Source organism: Ruditapes philippinarum, unplaced genomic scaffold (assembly GCF_026571515.1).
Source record: "Ruditapes philippinarum isolate M1 unplaced genomic scaffold, ASM2657151v2 ctg13214_1_1_1_1, whole genome shotgun sequence".
Lineage (NCBI taxonomy): Eukaryota > Metazoa > Mollusca > Bivalvia > Venerida > Veneridae > Ruditapes > Ruditapes philippinarum.
This window is the reverse complement of record NW_026851974.1, coordinates 2369-15025: the sequence shown is the minus strand read 5'-3', so window position 1 is coordinate 15025 and position 12657 is coordinate 2369. Positions and strand designations below refer to the sequence as shown.

The following is a 12657-nucleotide window of genomic DNA, read 5'->3' as shown; positions in this document are numbered from 1 at the left end:
TCTAGAAAATGAACTTTCGGATTAATCGAACTAATATTTGGAAACAGGACGTTTCGGCCCCAAACCAAATCGGCCCCAGTCGAAAAATCGGCCCCTGGACGTTTCGGCCCTTTTCCGCGAGACGTTTCGGCCCCACTATAGTATATTGCTTGATTGATTAACAACAATTAATTTAATAACAATTAAACAATTATGACACTTTAATTCTTTAAATAATTATTTATTATCTTTTGATCTCTTGAACCATTTAGATGTACGTTAATTTTTTTTAAGGTGTAACAAACAATAAAGGCAGGTTACTTAATTTATAAAACAAACCACTAAAACTTCTGGATTAAGAAAGGTAATTACAATTATTACTTAGGAAACATTATCTTTTGATCTTAATTAAACTATACGTAATTTTTTTCAAGGTGTAACTAATTAACTGTTTATAGCTTTATGCTAATTGGCGGTAAGTAATATCAGAGAAAACTTCAAAAGATATGTACATGTAAAGGTGTACGGACATAATCCCCTTCGGACAAAATCCCCTTCATGTATTTTTGTATATCCGGACATAATCCCCTTCATGGGTGGACATAATCCCCTTCATGTGTGAAATTTTGAAGTGGACAAAATCCCCTTCATAAAATTGCTACCTAGGACAAAATCCCCCTCAGAGGAATTTTCGGTTTTTGAACTGGGTATGAGAGTGACATACTGCATTATGCTGTGTAGTAAATTAAAATATCTTAATGTATAAATAAGTAGAAAATATTTCAGCAGAAAAGCACATTCAATTAGCAACATTTAAATCACATTAAAATTGCTTTGTAAAGCATTCATAACAATCAATCAAGTAGTGCAGTGATCTTGGTTTGATTAAATTATCACTCTTTCATCAATAGAAATTGTAACAATGGATAGTATATATCAATTAGAATTATCAACTTATACAATCAATGAAACAATTATTGGCTAATAAAAATGTTTTTCATACTAATCAATTTAAAACTATTAAAGAAATTGCCTAATCAAATATGTGTTATGCAGTTGATAATTTACCATAATTTTAATGAAAACTTCTAAACTAAATAAAGGTTAACTATTGATACATAATTATAAATAAAAAAACAAAAGTTCATTTTTCATCAATTTATAGGGAGTATAATAATACATTATTCATCAATTTTTATGGAGCATAATAATACATTAGAAACCTATGAAACAAGGGGATTTGTCCGGGTAGTGAAGGGGATTTTGTCCAGCCTTGCAAAAAAATGAAGGGGATTATGTCCACCCATGAAGGGGATTTTGTCCGGGTAGGTGAAGGGGATTTTGTCCGAAGGGGATTATGTCTGACATTCAAAGTAAATGGTAGACAGACGTTTCACTATTGAGACGGTTCACACCAAGACGGTTCACACCAAGACGTTTCACTCCCTCTTTATACCAAAATTATTTTGATACTTATGATATATCTAAAATAGACTATACTAAAATAGACCTAAAATATTGAATTGAATTGAACTAAAATAGACCTTAAATTTAATAAAAATAAATTAAATGGGGATTTCACTTTTTTGTCAATGATTTAAAACTCAGTACTTTAAGTTCTATCATTTCATTTCACTTAAAGAAAAAATATTTTTGATTAAAATAACACAATAATAAAACTAACTATTTGATTTATTGTAAACATGGACTCAATATACAATTTAATTTAAAGCATAACATTATTTGTGACAATTAACTTTGAGTAACCTGTTTTCTTGTTGTTAATTTAAAGATGGGACACAAAATTGTTAAATTTATTTAATGCTAGTATAGTGCTTTTGCGAATATATGTCAAAATTTTAATGGCCATTGAATCAGAAAGACCTTTAAATTAAATAAGAAGCATTGGGACTTTTTCAATATTTGTCATGTTATAATCATATTTTTGTGACTAAAATTAATTATAAGATCTATATAAACAAAACTTATGGAGAAGTTTCTGTTTAAATTGGCTGTTGTCAAAAAAATATTTTAATGGTTTCCAATAAACCACTGATTAGTAAACTGTTGATGCTTAATTGCAGTGTTTATACAACTGATTTAATAGTGGTGTCAAACTGTTAGTTGATTGTCTGTGTTTGTACAACTAATTAGGTGATGAGATAACACCACAATTACTAAATTTTGTAAAATGGCTTCTGTTAAATAAATTGATAAGAAAATAATTAAAAAATAATATTTTATAAACATGTTTCGCATTTCATTGTTTAAGACTTACAAAAAAAATCATTATATTGTCAATATATTTAATGTATTATATTTTTTATATAATACCTCTAGTAGTGATTTCAATATTTAAACTGATTTTTATATTAACATGTCTTTGTTGTTCTTTCTATGTTATTTCTATTTTTTTTTCAATCTACTATAAATAGAATTTTCTCATGTTGTTACACTAATAATAAAAGTGATATTTCAGTCTTTTATTTACAGCTCTTATCACTCAACCCATAATTAAATGAGTAATCTTCTAATAATTTGTATAAACAATACTTTTGAAATCAACAAAAGAAACATTAAATTGAAATTTCATTTTTACACTGTTTGATATTAATGAAATTAAAATTTGTTAACTTTTCTGGTAAACATCTCTCAAAATTGGGAGTGAAACGTCCATACAATTGACAAAATGGGAGTGAAACGTCTAGGTGTGAACCGTCTTGGGAGTGAAACGTCTCAATAGTGAAACGTCTTGGGAGTGAAATGTCTGACATTCCATGTAAATGATATAAGTTTGTTACTGTGCTCATGTACTGAAAAGGAAAGCTATAGACACTATACTATAGACTAAGACTAAACTATTATTAGTTCTACTTAATTTGTTATTGTTTTCATTTTGTATATATCTAGTGTAAATATTTTAACCGTCCTGTGTTGTTTTTTCACTTTTATTGTTAAAATGTTATTTATATAAATGTCTCTTCACGCAAGTTTTCAAGTAAAGTTGTTTAATTGTAAAATTGCAAAAATGTTATTTATAAAAAAGTGTCTGTTCACATTTGTTTCGTTTGTTGATGATAATTTAATGTCTGTCCCATGTGTTGTTTTGTGTTTTGCTTCTTAATCTTTCAAATAAAATATTATCTATATATGTTGTAAATAATTGTTTGTGTATTATATTTTTTTCAAATAAAGTTTATGTTCTGTTCTGTTTGTATTTATTACTTTTCCCCTACTACTATTATAATCTAGTTTTTATACAAAATGATTAAATATATATATTAATTGATTCATTTTCATCATTGAAATGCTATTTATATATCGGTTTAAAATACAGTACATATTCTGGGGCCGATTTGGTAAAGGGCCGAAACGTCCGGGGCCGAAACGTCTTGGGTAGTTTGGGGGGAAACAGGACATTTCGGCCCCAAACCAAATCGGCCCCAGTCGAAAAATCGGCCCCTGGACGTTTCGGCCCTTTTCCGCGAGACGTTTCGGCCCCACTATAGTATATTGCTTGATTGATTAACAACAATTAATTTAATAACAATTAAACAATTATGACACTCACTTTAATTCTTTAAATAATTATTTATTATCTTTTGATCTCTTGAACCATTTAGATGTACGTTAATTTTTTTACCGGTACAAGTCAACCCGGCCCCAAGTCAGACCGGCCCCAAATTGGTCAACCCGGCCCCAAACCAATGTTATTTCTGGTCAACCCGGCCCCATTTTTTTATTATTTATTTTGCTTTAAAATGTAAACACTTATCAAGAAATAAAATAAAAATTAACAAAAAAACAACAACAAAAGTTTAACGATCATATCTTTTATTATTTATTTTATATAAAAACTTTCAATATTAACAAACAAGCAACACATGCATAATTTACTGTTTTTACAATGTCCAATGCATAGTTCTACAATGTTCAATGTATAGTTCTACAATTAATGTTCGTCACACACCCCTACAATGTTCACCACATACAAACACCAATTCACTCGTCGTCTTCTTCCGCCTCTCTTCTACCTATTTTTGTTGTAATTCGTCACAGAATGAACCTGTCTTACAATGTACAGATACGCCTGCATTTCCAACTTCCATTTCTACGTGCGATTTGTTATATTTTGTAGTTTTATCAGTTATCAGTTATAATGACATGAAGTGATTAAACACAATTAAAACACTATCAATTTTTCAAACACTTAGTAATATTCCAATACTTTTTTACACAGTAAATATTCTTTTTTACACAGTAAATATTCTTTGAAAATAAGTTAATAAAAAACGAAACAAATATTAAATTAATTATATGTACTTGTGATATAAATATCTTTTAAACGACCATGTAGGACTGGTATAAATATATTTAGCTTAACTGATTCTGGATACATCCACACATCATTTAATCCAGCACTTTGCAAAAGTCCTTTGACTTTAGACAACCAATTTACAGTATTAGACTTTGACTCTATCTCCAATCTCTGACAATTAACGATATAATTTAATATACAATTGCTTGTTTTATTTTGATATATTTTTATAAAATATTTAACAATTCTTACATGACGTGAAATATATAATGGAAATCGGCCTACTTCTGCAAATAATGAAAGAGTATTTGTTGACATTTTCGCATTAAGCAACCATTTACAGAACTTCCTATGTACAATTTCCAAATTTTACGATGGTATGTTACCCCATACCTCACAGCTATATGTATATAACATAAATATTCAAAAAAGTTTAAACCCCAGCAGTGACCTTGAACTAAGGCGTAGGAACACGGGTCTTAAGCGCAACACATCATGCATTTATGATAATTTCATATGCGAAATAAAAATATAATCCTTTTATTCATATTAGTTTTAGAGCAGACACGACCATCTCTGCCTATATGTATATTAACATCAAAATTGACAAAGTTTGAACCCCCGCAGTGACCTTGACCTTGTAGAAACCTGAGTCTTGTTCGTGGCACCCCATATATATCTATGGTTATTGAATATGTGAAAGAAAAATTAAAATCCTTTCATGCATACTGCAGTTTCAGAGTGGACACGACCACCACCTTCTATATTTATATAACATAAAAAATGACAAAGTTTGAACCCCCACAGTGACCTTGACCTTAGTCGTAGGAACCAGAGTCTTGTTCGTGACACACCATACATTTATGGTTATTTCATATATGAAAGAGTAATTAAAATTCTTTCATGAATACTGAAGGTTTTAAAGCGGACAGGACCACCTCCTTCTATATTTACATAACATAAAAAATGACAAAGTTTGAACCCCACAGTGACCTTGACCTTAGTCGTAGAAACCCGAGTCTTGTTCGCGACTCACCATACATCTATGGTTATTTCATATATGAAAGAAAAATTAAAATACTTTCATGCATACTGAAGTTTCAGACACTACCTCCACTGTCTATATGTATGAAGCCTGACAGACAGACAGACGGACGGTTCGATTTTAATATGGCACCCTTCAGGGGCATATAAACATCTAAGTTCAAAGGGGAAATAATTCCGGTCATTAACGGTCACCAGTTTCCAAAGACCTTCTTCTATATTGATCGATTATTGTCAACTATATTCTTGATACAAACGTTTATTTATCCACCCACCCAAACAATGTTGAAGATAGTTAAATGAAATATCTTTATATCATCAAAAATGTTCCCCGCAGGAAACCATTTTACTTGTCAGTACTTTACATAACTATTCTAAAAATAGATTATGATTCATGGAAAATTTTGCAACAGTATCAATTGACCATGATTATAAAAATAATAAAGTTTAACAAAATATTTGTAACAATAAAACTAGTAACTGATATCAACTAAACATATTTACAAACATATATTAATCATGCAAATGCTAAATTAACAATATGTATCTTACTAAGTTTAAAGGCCAGTGTAATTGAAAGTAGAACCTGATTCTCTATATATTGTATGTAAAGAGTCTTAGGCCATGCTAAGTTACTGTTAAAGAGTGTATCAATAAGTTCTACAAACTATAATTAACATTAAACTAAAGAATGAAATGTCTATAAAACAAAACAATGTTCAATATGATTAAACTTTAAAATAAACTTAAATCTAAATTAAAGCTTAAAACCTTAATATTTCTTGAAAAATATTCCTTAAGATTTTACATGTTATACTTCTTGAGTAATATTACACAACATTATGTAATGATTACATAACCTGTTGTAGTTGGAATCCAACTTTACAACAATACACCGGTTTTGGAAAAAGAAAAAATTTATTGCGAAAAGCAATAAATTTTTTCAAAATAAAACTTGAACTTAAACTATATTAAAGATACTTCATAAAATAGCATATAATCATATCAAAAATGTTCATGTCAATATAATATATGGTTGAAACTATAAAGTATAAAACAATAAACTAACAAATCTACTTAAAGAACGAATAAAGAACATATTTACAAAATATACAAACATTTTAAATAATAATTATTAACCTCATGTTACTTGGAAATGGAAATATCTATAAATGAGATCTATGTATCATGTAGATAAAAGATGAGAGTTAAATAATTATAATGTCATGTCCTCGAATAGAAGAATGATTGTAATAATATTATCAATATAATATGATAAAGTTGTACAATATTATTTCTTCTTTTGTCGTCATCGGGGTTTTCTAGTTCGTCTTGTTCGGGTTTTCTTTTTTGTCATGTTCGGGGTTACTAGTGTGCTGACACAGCCACCTGAAATGTTCATACTGTGCCCAATGTCTTTGCACTAGATTTTGTCACTAATGTGGGATATGATATTTATGCGCGATAATAGATATGTAGTGCATGATGGCACAACCACCTTAAATGTTCATTGCACCCAATGTCTTTGCACTATTATTATTCAATGTTGCGCGATATCATTATTTTGTCTCTCAGATGCAGGATTTGGTACTGTTTCTCAGATGCGCGATTTAATTATATTTACTCAGATGCGCGATCAATTGATTTGTTTCACTTTGCGCGTTATTTATTTCACTTGTATCAACACTTTATTCTACACTTTAGATTTTCTTTATCACTATTCATAAAACACTTGTTACTGAGTTAGGTTCGTCAATTCTTTGCCCATTTGCTTCTATGTCGTTTTTCAAGATAAGAGCCAATGCCGGTAAGTAGTATCATTTCCAGCTGAAACCCACCATGACATTTTTGAGCTTGGACAGGGTGTGGTTACTTTCTGTTACGGAAGGCTTTAAGGAAATTACGAAACTTCCTTTTGAAACCATCATCCACAGCAAGTATAATAATGAAACGAGGATCAAAACAGCGCATACGATAATAACCAAACCAGGCATGTTTAACTTCCATCTATTATCTTGACCAGGAGGTTGTGAAGTCACGTGTTTTTTTGCGCCATACTCTGAAATAAGAAACAGTTGAAATCAGAAAATATTATTCAACGATTATGATGTCGCTTTTAATGATACATATATGTGGCTCAGGCATTGTATAGTTCTTATATAGCGTATTGGGAATCGATGCGCAGTAAGGGCGACAACTCGCACGGAAAATATCAGTATGACTTGAGGAGTTGTTCTCCCTTTAAGTTATGAAAGGACTGGGGCTCAGTAACAACAATCACTTTTATTAGAAGCCACGTCACAATAGTAACAAAATGACTGATTAACATAAAATAAAGAGTGGGTAAATATAACATGATACGTAATACAAATTCTACTTTAACGTTATTTTCATCACATAACAACTTGACCATTTGTCCTTATATATCCCACACAACATCCATGTTTTTTTCAGTATTGTGTTTGTAAGATTTTTAACACCACAAGGTAACATATAATACTGGTTCATGCTTTGAATAGATAAAAGGGAAGATTGACAATCGTTAACCTCGAATAAACATTTAGATGATGAAAAAAATACAAACCTGGGCATAACTTGTCACAGGAATGTGAATATAAAGACGGCGTGTCACAAAGCCATCCGTAATCCCTACACTTCCCTGTAGGTGCATCGTAGTAATAACCTTTTCCACAATTTCCTACAACAACATTAGTGTTTTAAAGTTACTTAAACACAACTGAAACATATACGAGTATTACTGGATATGAACGATCGTCCGTTCGTCTATGTAAACAGGTTCTTCCGCAAATACAGCAGATCGTAAACGTAAGTCCATGATTATCATTGTTGTAAATATAAATCCATTCGAATAAGAAAACAAAAAATAAAACTTACTCCGATTTCAATAAAATTAGAGTACAGTAGACGTGTTATCTTAAGTTACATAGTTTAATAATGGAATACAGGTAGATAGAGTAGTTTGACTTTCTTTTTATTCGTTTTATATACGATGCTTTATCTTCATGTGTTATCTACTTAAAAATAAATATTTAAAAGATAAAGATATTAAACAATTCTTACCATCCGCCATCGCACCACGTTAAGAATGCTAGTGTCAGTTTAAATTAATGTGTATTCAACCAATTAATTCATTCTAAAAATGTTTTGGGGGCAATACACAGTTTTCAAGGCTTCTCGGCAAACAACTGACTGCGCCACAATCAAAACCTCACACACAAGTCTGTAATCACACACCTGAAATAAATGCATCTCATATTTAACATATACATATGTATCTCACAGCAAACAATTAAAAATACATGTCCCCCTTCTAGTTTTCTGTCACATAGCCCTGTGTTTTTAATTGTTTTGGTCGCGAAAATCAACGACAAAAATAGCGGATTACCCCTATTCGCAAAATACAACAATATATTAACGTCAAAAGATTAAATCACAAGCTATAGTGATTCTTCCTTCTTAAACAATGCACAATCTGAAAATAACATCCAAACGGGGAGTCATGCACCTACTTTTTTCACTATTTTAAGTCTTCTGCATACCCTTTAAATTGAAGAGCTGATTCACCGCCTAGCTCCAAAAACCAAATGTTCGCATCCGACAGGTGCTCTCTCAAAAAAGCAAGGGTTAACGCCACTAAATTCAATTTTACTAAATAACTGAAACACAATACTAGTCATTAAAACTTGAAATATAGCAACTATAAACATTTAGAACCTCAAATATCCACTTCAATTTCAAAATTGTCTCTTATTTGTAAATTCCACCTGGCCAATTCGAAACTAAACAGCCGAAACTGTGTACTGCCTCCTTTATATATATAAAATATAAGTAACGTGTGGGTTTTTCCCACTAAAACATTATTTTGCGCATGTCACTAAGGGGGTCTCCCTAATTACCCAATCGCAACTACTCGGCCCTTTCCGTCAGTCTTCGGATAAGGACAATGTAGATAATGGCCGAGACAGTTCCGAATGCCTAATTACCGACAAGAACCGTCAGGAACCGACAAGAACCGACAAGAGCCTATATATTACAAACAAACAAAATCAATCGTTGATTGGTTGTTTAGAAGGGTATTTCCCGGTTCCAATTATTTTTACACAGCGTGACACTCGGTAGTAACTACTAATTCTAAGGCTGTAGTTATCGACACATGGACGCAATTATCGACAGGTACTTTTTAATTGAGGACACTAATCCTTTTTAATGGACATATTGATAATAATTATGTTTTATAATATCATGACAATCATTATATTGCAAAAAAGTATTTACTTAAATTAATAAATCGTGATTTACATGTGTTTGCAGTTTATTTTTTAATTGAATTGAACTTTGAACCCAAGTTGCAGACCCCTAAATTTTAAGAAAAATGATAAGTCAATAACCAATTTCAATTTTTTATTCAGATGTATTGATGTAAGCAGAGATAGTAAAGACTGTGATGTAAGTACATGTTTAAGGTAACATACCTTTGATGTAAGTATAAGATAACATACAGACATAGTTAATTCAACAAACCATTGCATTTGAATACCACCACCACCACCAACATCATCATCATCATCGGAATCCATGTATGGTATATTTTCCTCAGAAGAGGTATTGCTGGCATATATATGCCTCTACTTTTTTTCTTCTTTTCTATCAATTTCATTTTCTTTCTTATCTTTTACAACTCTTTCTTTCTTTCTCTTCCTCTCTCACTTTTCTTGCTTTATCTTTCTATCTTTCTTACTCCTCTTTTTCTGGTCTTCTCTTACTTTCTCTCACATTAACAAATTCAAAGCAACAGAACCTTTACAACACTTTAGGGATTTTATTTCTAATGGAATTGACTTTTCTTTTCTTTATTTCAGGGATAATGAGTTTATTAAAGGCAGAAGACTTGTCTGAGACAGTTGAAGTATATGTAGTTGCTACTATAAGCTCAGAGTCAGATGGACCCACTTGCCTTTAGGAGATATTAAGGGGAAAAGGCCTGATCACTTAAGAACTTAGTCAAAATCTCTTTCTTGGATAGTGAATAACCTGAAATATAAAATAAAGATTCATAGTCATGGCAAATGAGTTTAAATAGATGAAGAACCTATTAATATATATAAGGACATTTGTTTTGAAATATTTAGTAAAGAAGTTATCAAAATTACATACATTTGTAGTATAAAATACATGAACCATAACATCATTAAAAGGTGCAATTCATAGATTATTTCAGCATATAATTTTTGTTTTCTGATTTCAACAGAGTATATTCCAAAATTCAAGGTAAAACTTTTGCCATCAGATTTGCATAGTTTATAAATTTGAGCTTTCTCCTCAGCAGGAGTCGAAACTGACGGAGGTCCGGGCCTTGTTGGCATTTCAGGAACTCTTCCCAAATGGTTATCTTAAAGGGTGGTCCTTGGAACCCCATATAGCCTGGCAGCCTTTACCTTCGACATCCCATTACATCTCATAGTTGACTTCAACTTCCCCTCATTTTGGGTGGCAAGTATTGGACCCTCTTATGATTTTGAGATGACATCTAGAACAGGAGTAATATTCTTTCATGACTGTATTGAAACCTATCATCTTTATGACTTTAAAGTTTAAAATTTGTCTGAGGTAGAACTAAATGTTTACTGTTGAACATTATATGTAAATGGATAATTGAATAAAACATTGATATACTATATAGTTACATTATTTTTATACTCTTCAATAAAATTGTTTTAAAAACATAAATTTTTATTTAAAATTTGCAATGTGTCGATAACTGTAGACCTATCTGTTTACTGGACGTAGTTATCGACACCCCCCTACAACTGTATCAATACTGTTAATATTGCATATTTAGTGGTCTGCAACCCATACATGCATGCAAATTTGACTTGACCAAACTGCGTGGACTTTTGCAAAATAGCAAAAAGAACGTGCAGATAGTGTTTCAGGGAAATGATTACCTCAAATGTATTTGACAAGTTAATTTGAAAATTTTAAATAATGAAAAATAATAAAACTGTCGATAACTATAGACTGTCGATAATTGAAGCACTTGCTCTATATTTTTTATATTTGATAAGGTTTTTTTGTATTTTTATAGAAAATTAAATATATGCGTACCGACAAGAAAAATTCGAGTGCAACGCGTATTGTTACTGTTACGTTGACACCGACAAGAAAGATTTGTTATTTCCAATATAATATAAATAATATAATCAGTTGCAAAAGTTGTGGTCAGAATATCTTATAAACATGTTTCAACCTTATCTGTAGTCATAAAATAGTTTTTCATGACATTGCATGAATGTATATGCAACCGACAAGAAAAAAACAGGGATCATGCGTAATGAAGATTTACCGACAAGAAATTGAGAACGAGCTGTAGTGTAGATGTAGAACATGTATATAATCTTTTTTTTGTAATTAAATAACTTTTAAGACTTTAAACTTTCAAATTGTAATGCATATAAGAAAAAATATTTGTGTTTATTCCATTTAGTTTTAAAATATATTTTAACAAATCGATTACCGACAAATTAAACATTCTCACATCACATAAACCATTATTTTATAGTCAAGTATATAATTTTTTATAATATAATCCATGTCATGTGTCATTTATGTATTATATGTTGTATTTGTAAATTTAATATGGTGATAAGCTTTTTATGCTTAAACCAAGTAATAAAGTTTCTGTTCTGTTCTGTTCAATGTACGAATTATCTCTTCTTCCACAGCTGTTCATTTCGAAATTGTTTTCGCACCTTTTCACCCTTAAAGTTTTCACAGCTTTGATTAAATTAAATCGCTCAAAGCTAACTGAGTGAGAAACACCCCAAGACACCCTAAGACACCCCAAGACTATCCTAAGACACCCCAAGACTATCCCAAGACACCCCAAGACTACCCCAAGACTATCCCAAGACACCCCAAGACTACCCCAAGACACCCTAAGACACCCCAAGACTACCCAAGACACCCCAAGACTACCCCAAGACACCCCAAGACTACCCCAAGACACCCCAAGACTACCCCAAGACACCCCAAGACTACCCCAAGACACCCCAAGACTATCCCAAGAGACCCCAAGACTATCCCAAGACACCTTAAGACACCCAAAGACTACCCCAAGACACCTTAAGACACCCAAGACTATCCCAACACACCCAAAAACTACCCCAAGACACCTTAAGACTACCGCAAGACATCCCAAGAATCTTCTTAATGGAAATTAACTTATAAATTGGAAAAGTTTTATAAATATACGACCCTGTAGGAGATAATCTCAGGGGAGTAACTAGGTACAACCG

The 12657-nt window shown here is 31.4% G+C and overlaps 1 protein-coding gene and 1 long non-coding RNA gene across 2 annotated transcripts; one reads left to right on the top strand and one right to left on the bottom strand.

Annotated features, from left to right (window-relative positions):
• Positions 1-6682: 6682 nt before the first annotated feature.
• On the bottom strand, positions 6683-8927 carry LOC132744392 (uncharacterized). The gene is made up of 4 exons (XM_060733110.1): positions 8872-8927; positions 8423-8596; positions 7926-8039; positions 6683-7400 (listed from the first exon to the last, which is right to left on the bottom strand). Exons 2-4 carry the CDS (start codon positions 8430-8432, stop codon positions 7159-7161), a joined length of 366 nt encoding a protein of 121 aa, XP_060589093.1. The 5' UTR covers positions 8433-8596; positions 8872-8927; the 3' UTR covers positions 6683-7158.
• Positions 8928-9171: 244 nt separating this feature from the next.
• On the top strand, positions 9172-11037 carry LOC132744405 (uncharacterized). The gene is made up of 3 exons (XR_009627697.1): positions 9172-9535; positions 9772-9808; positions 10222-11037. It is a non-coding gene; the product is annotated as an uncharacterized LOC132744405 (long non-coding RNA).
• The last annotated feature ends 1620 nt before the right edge of the window (positions 11038-12657 follow it).

What these genes read in the sequence shown, in the direction of transcription:
- LOC132744392 (XM_060733110.1), bottom strand. An exon ending in CTGTGACAAGTTATGCCCAG is followed by an intron (nt 7,401 to 7,925) that starts GTTTGTATTTTT and finishes TTCTTATTTCAG; the next exon opens with AGTATGGCGCAAAAAAACAC.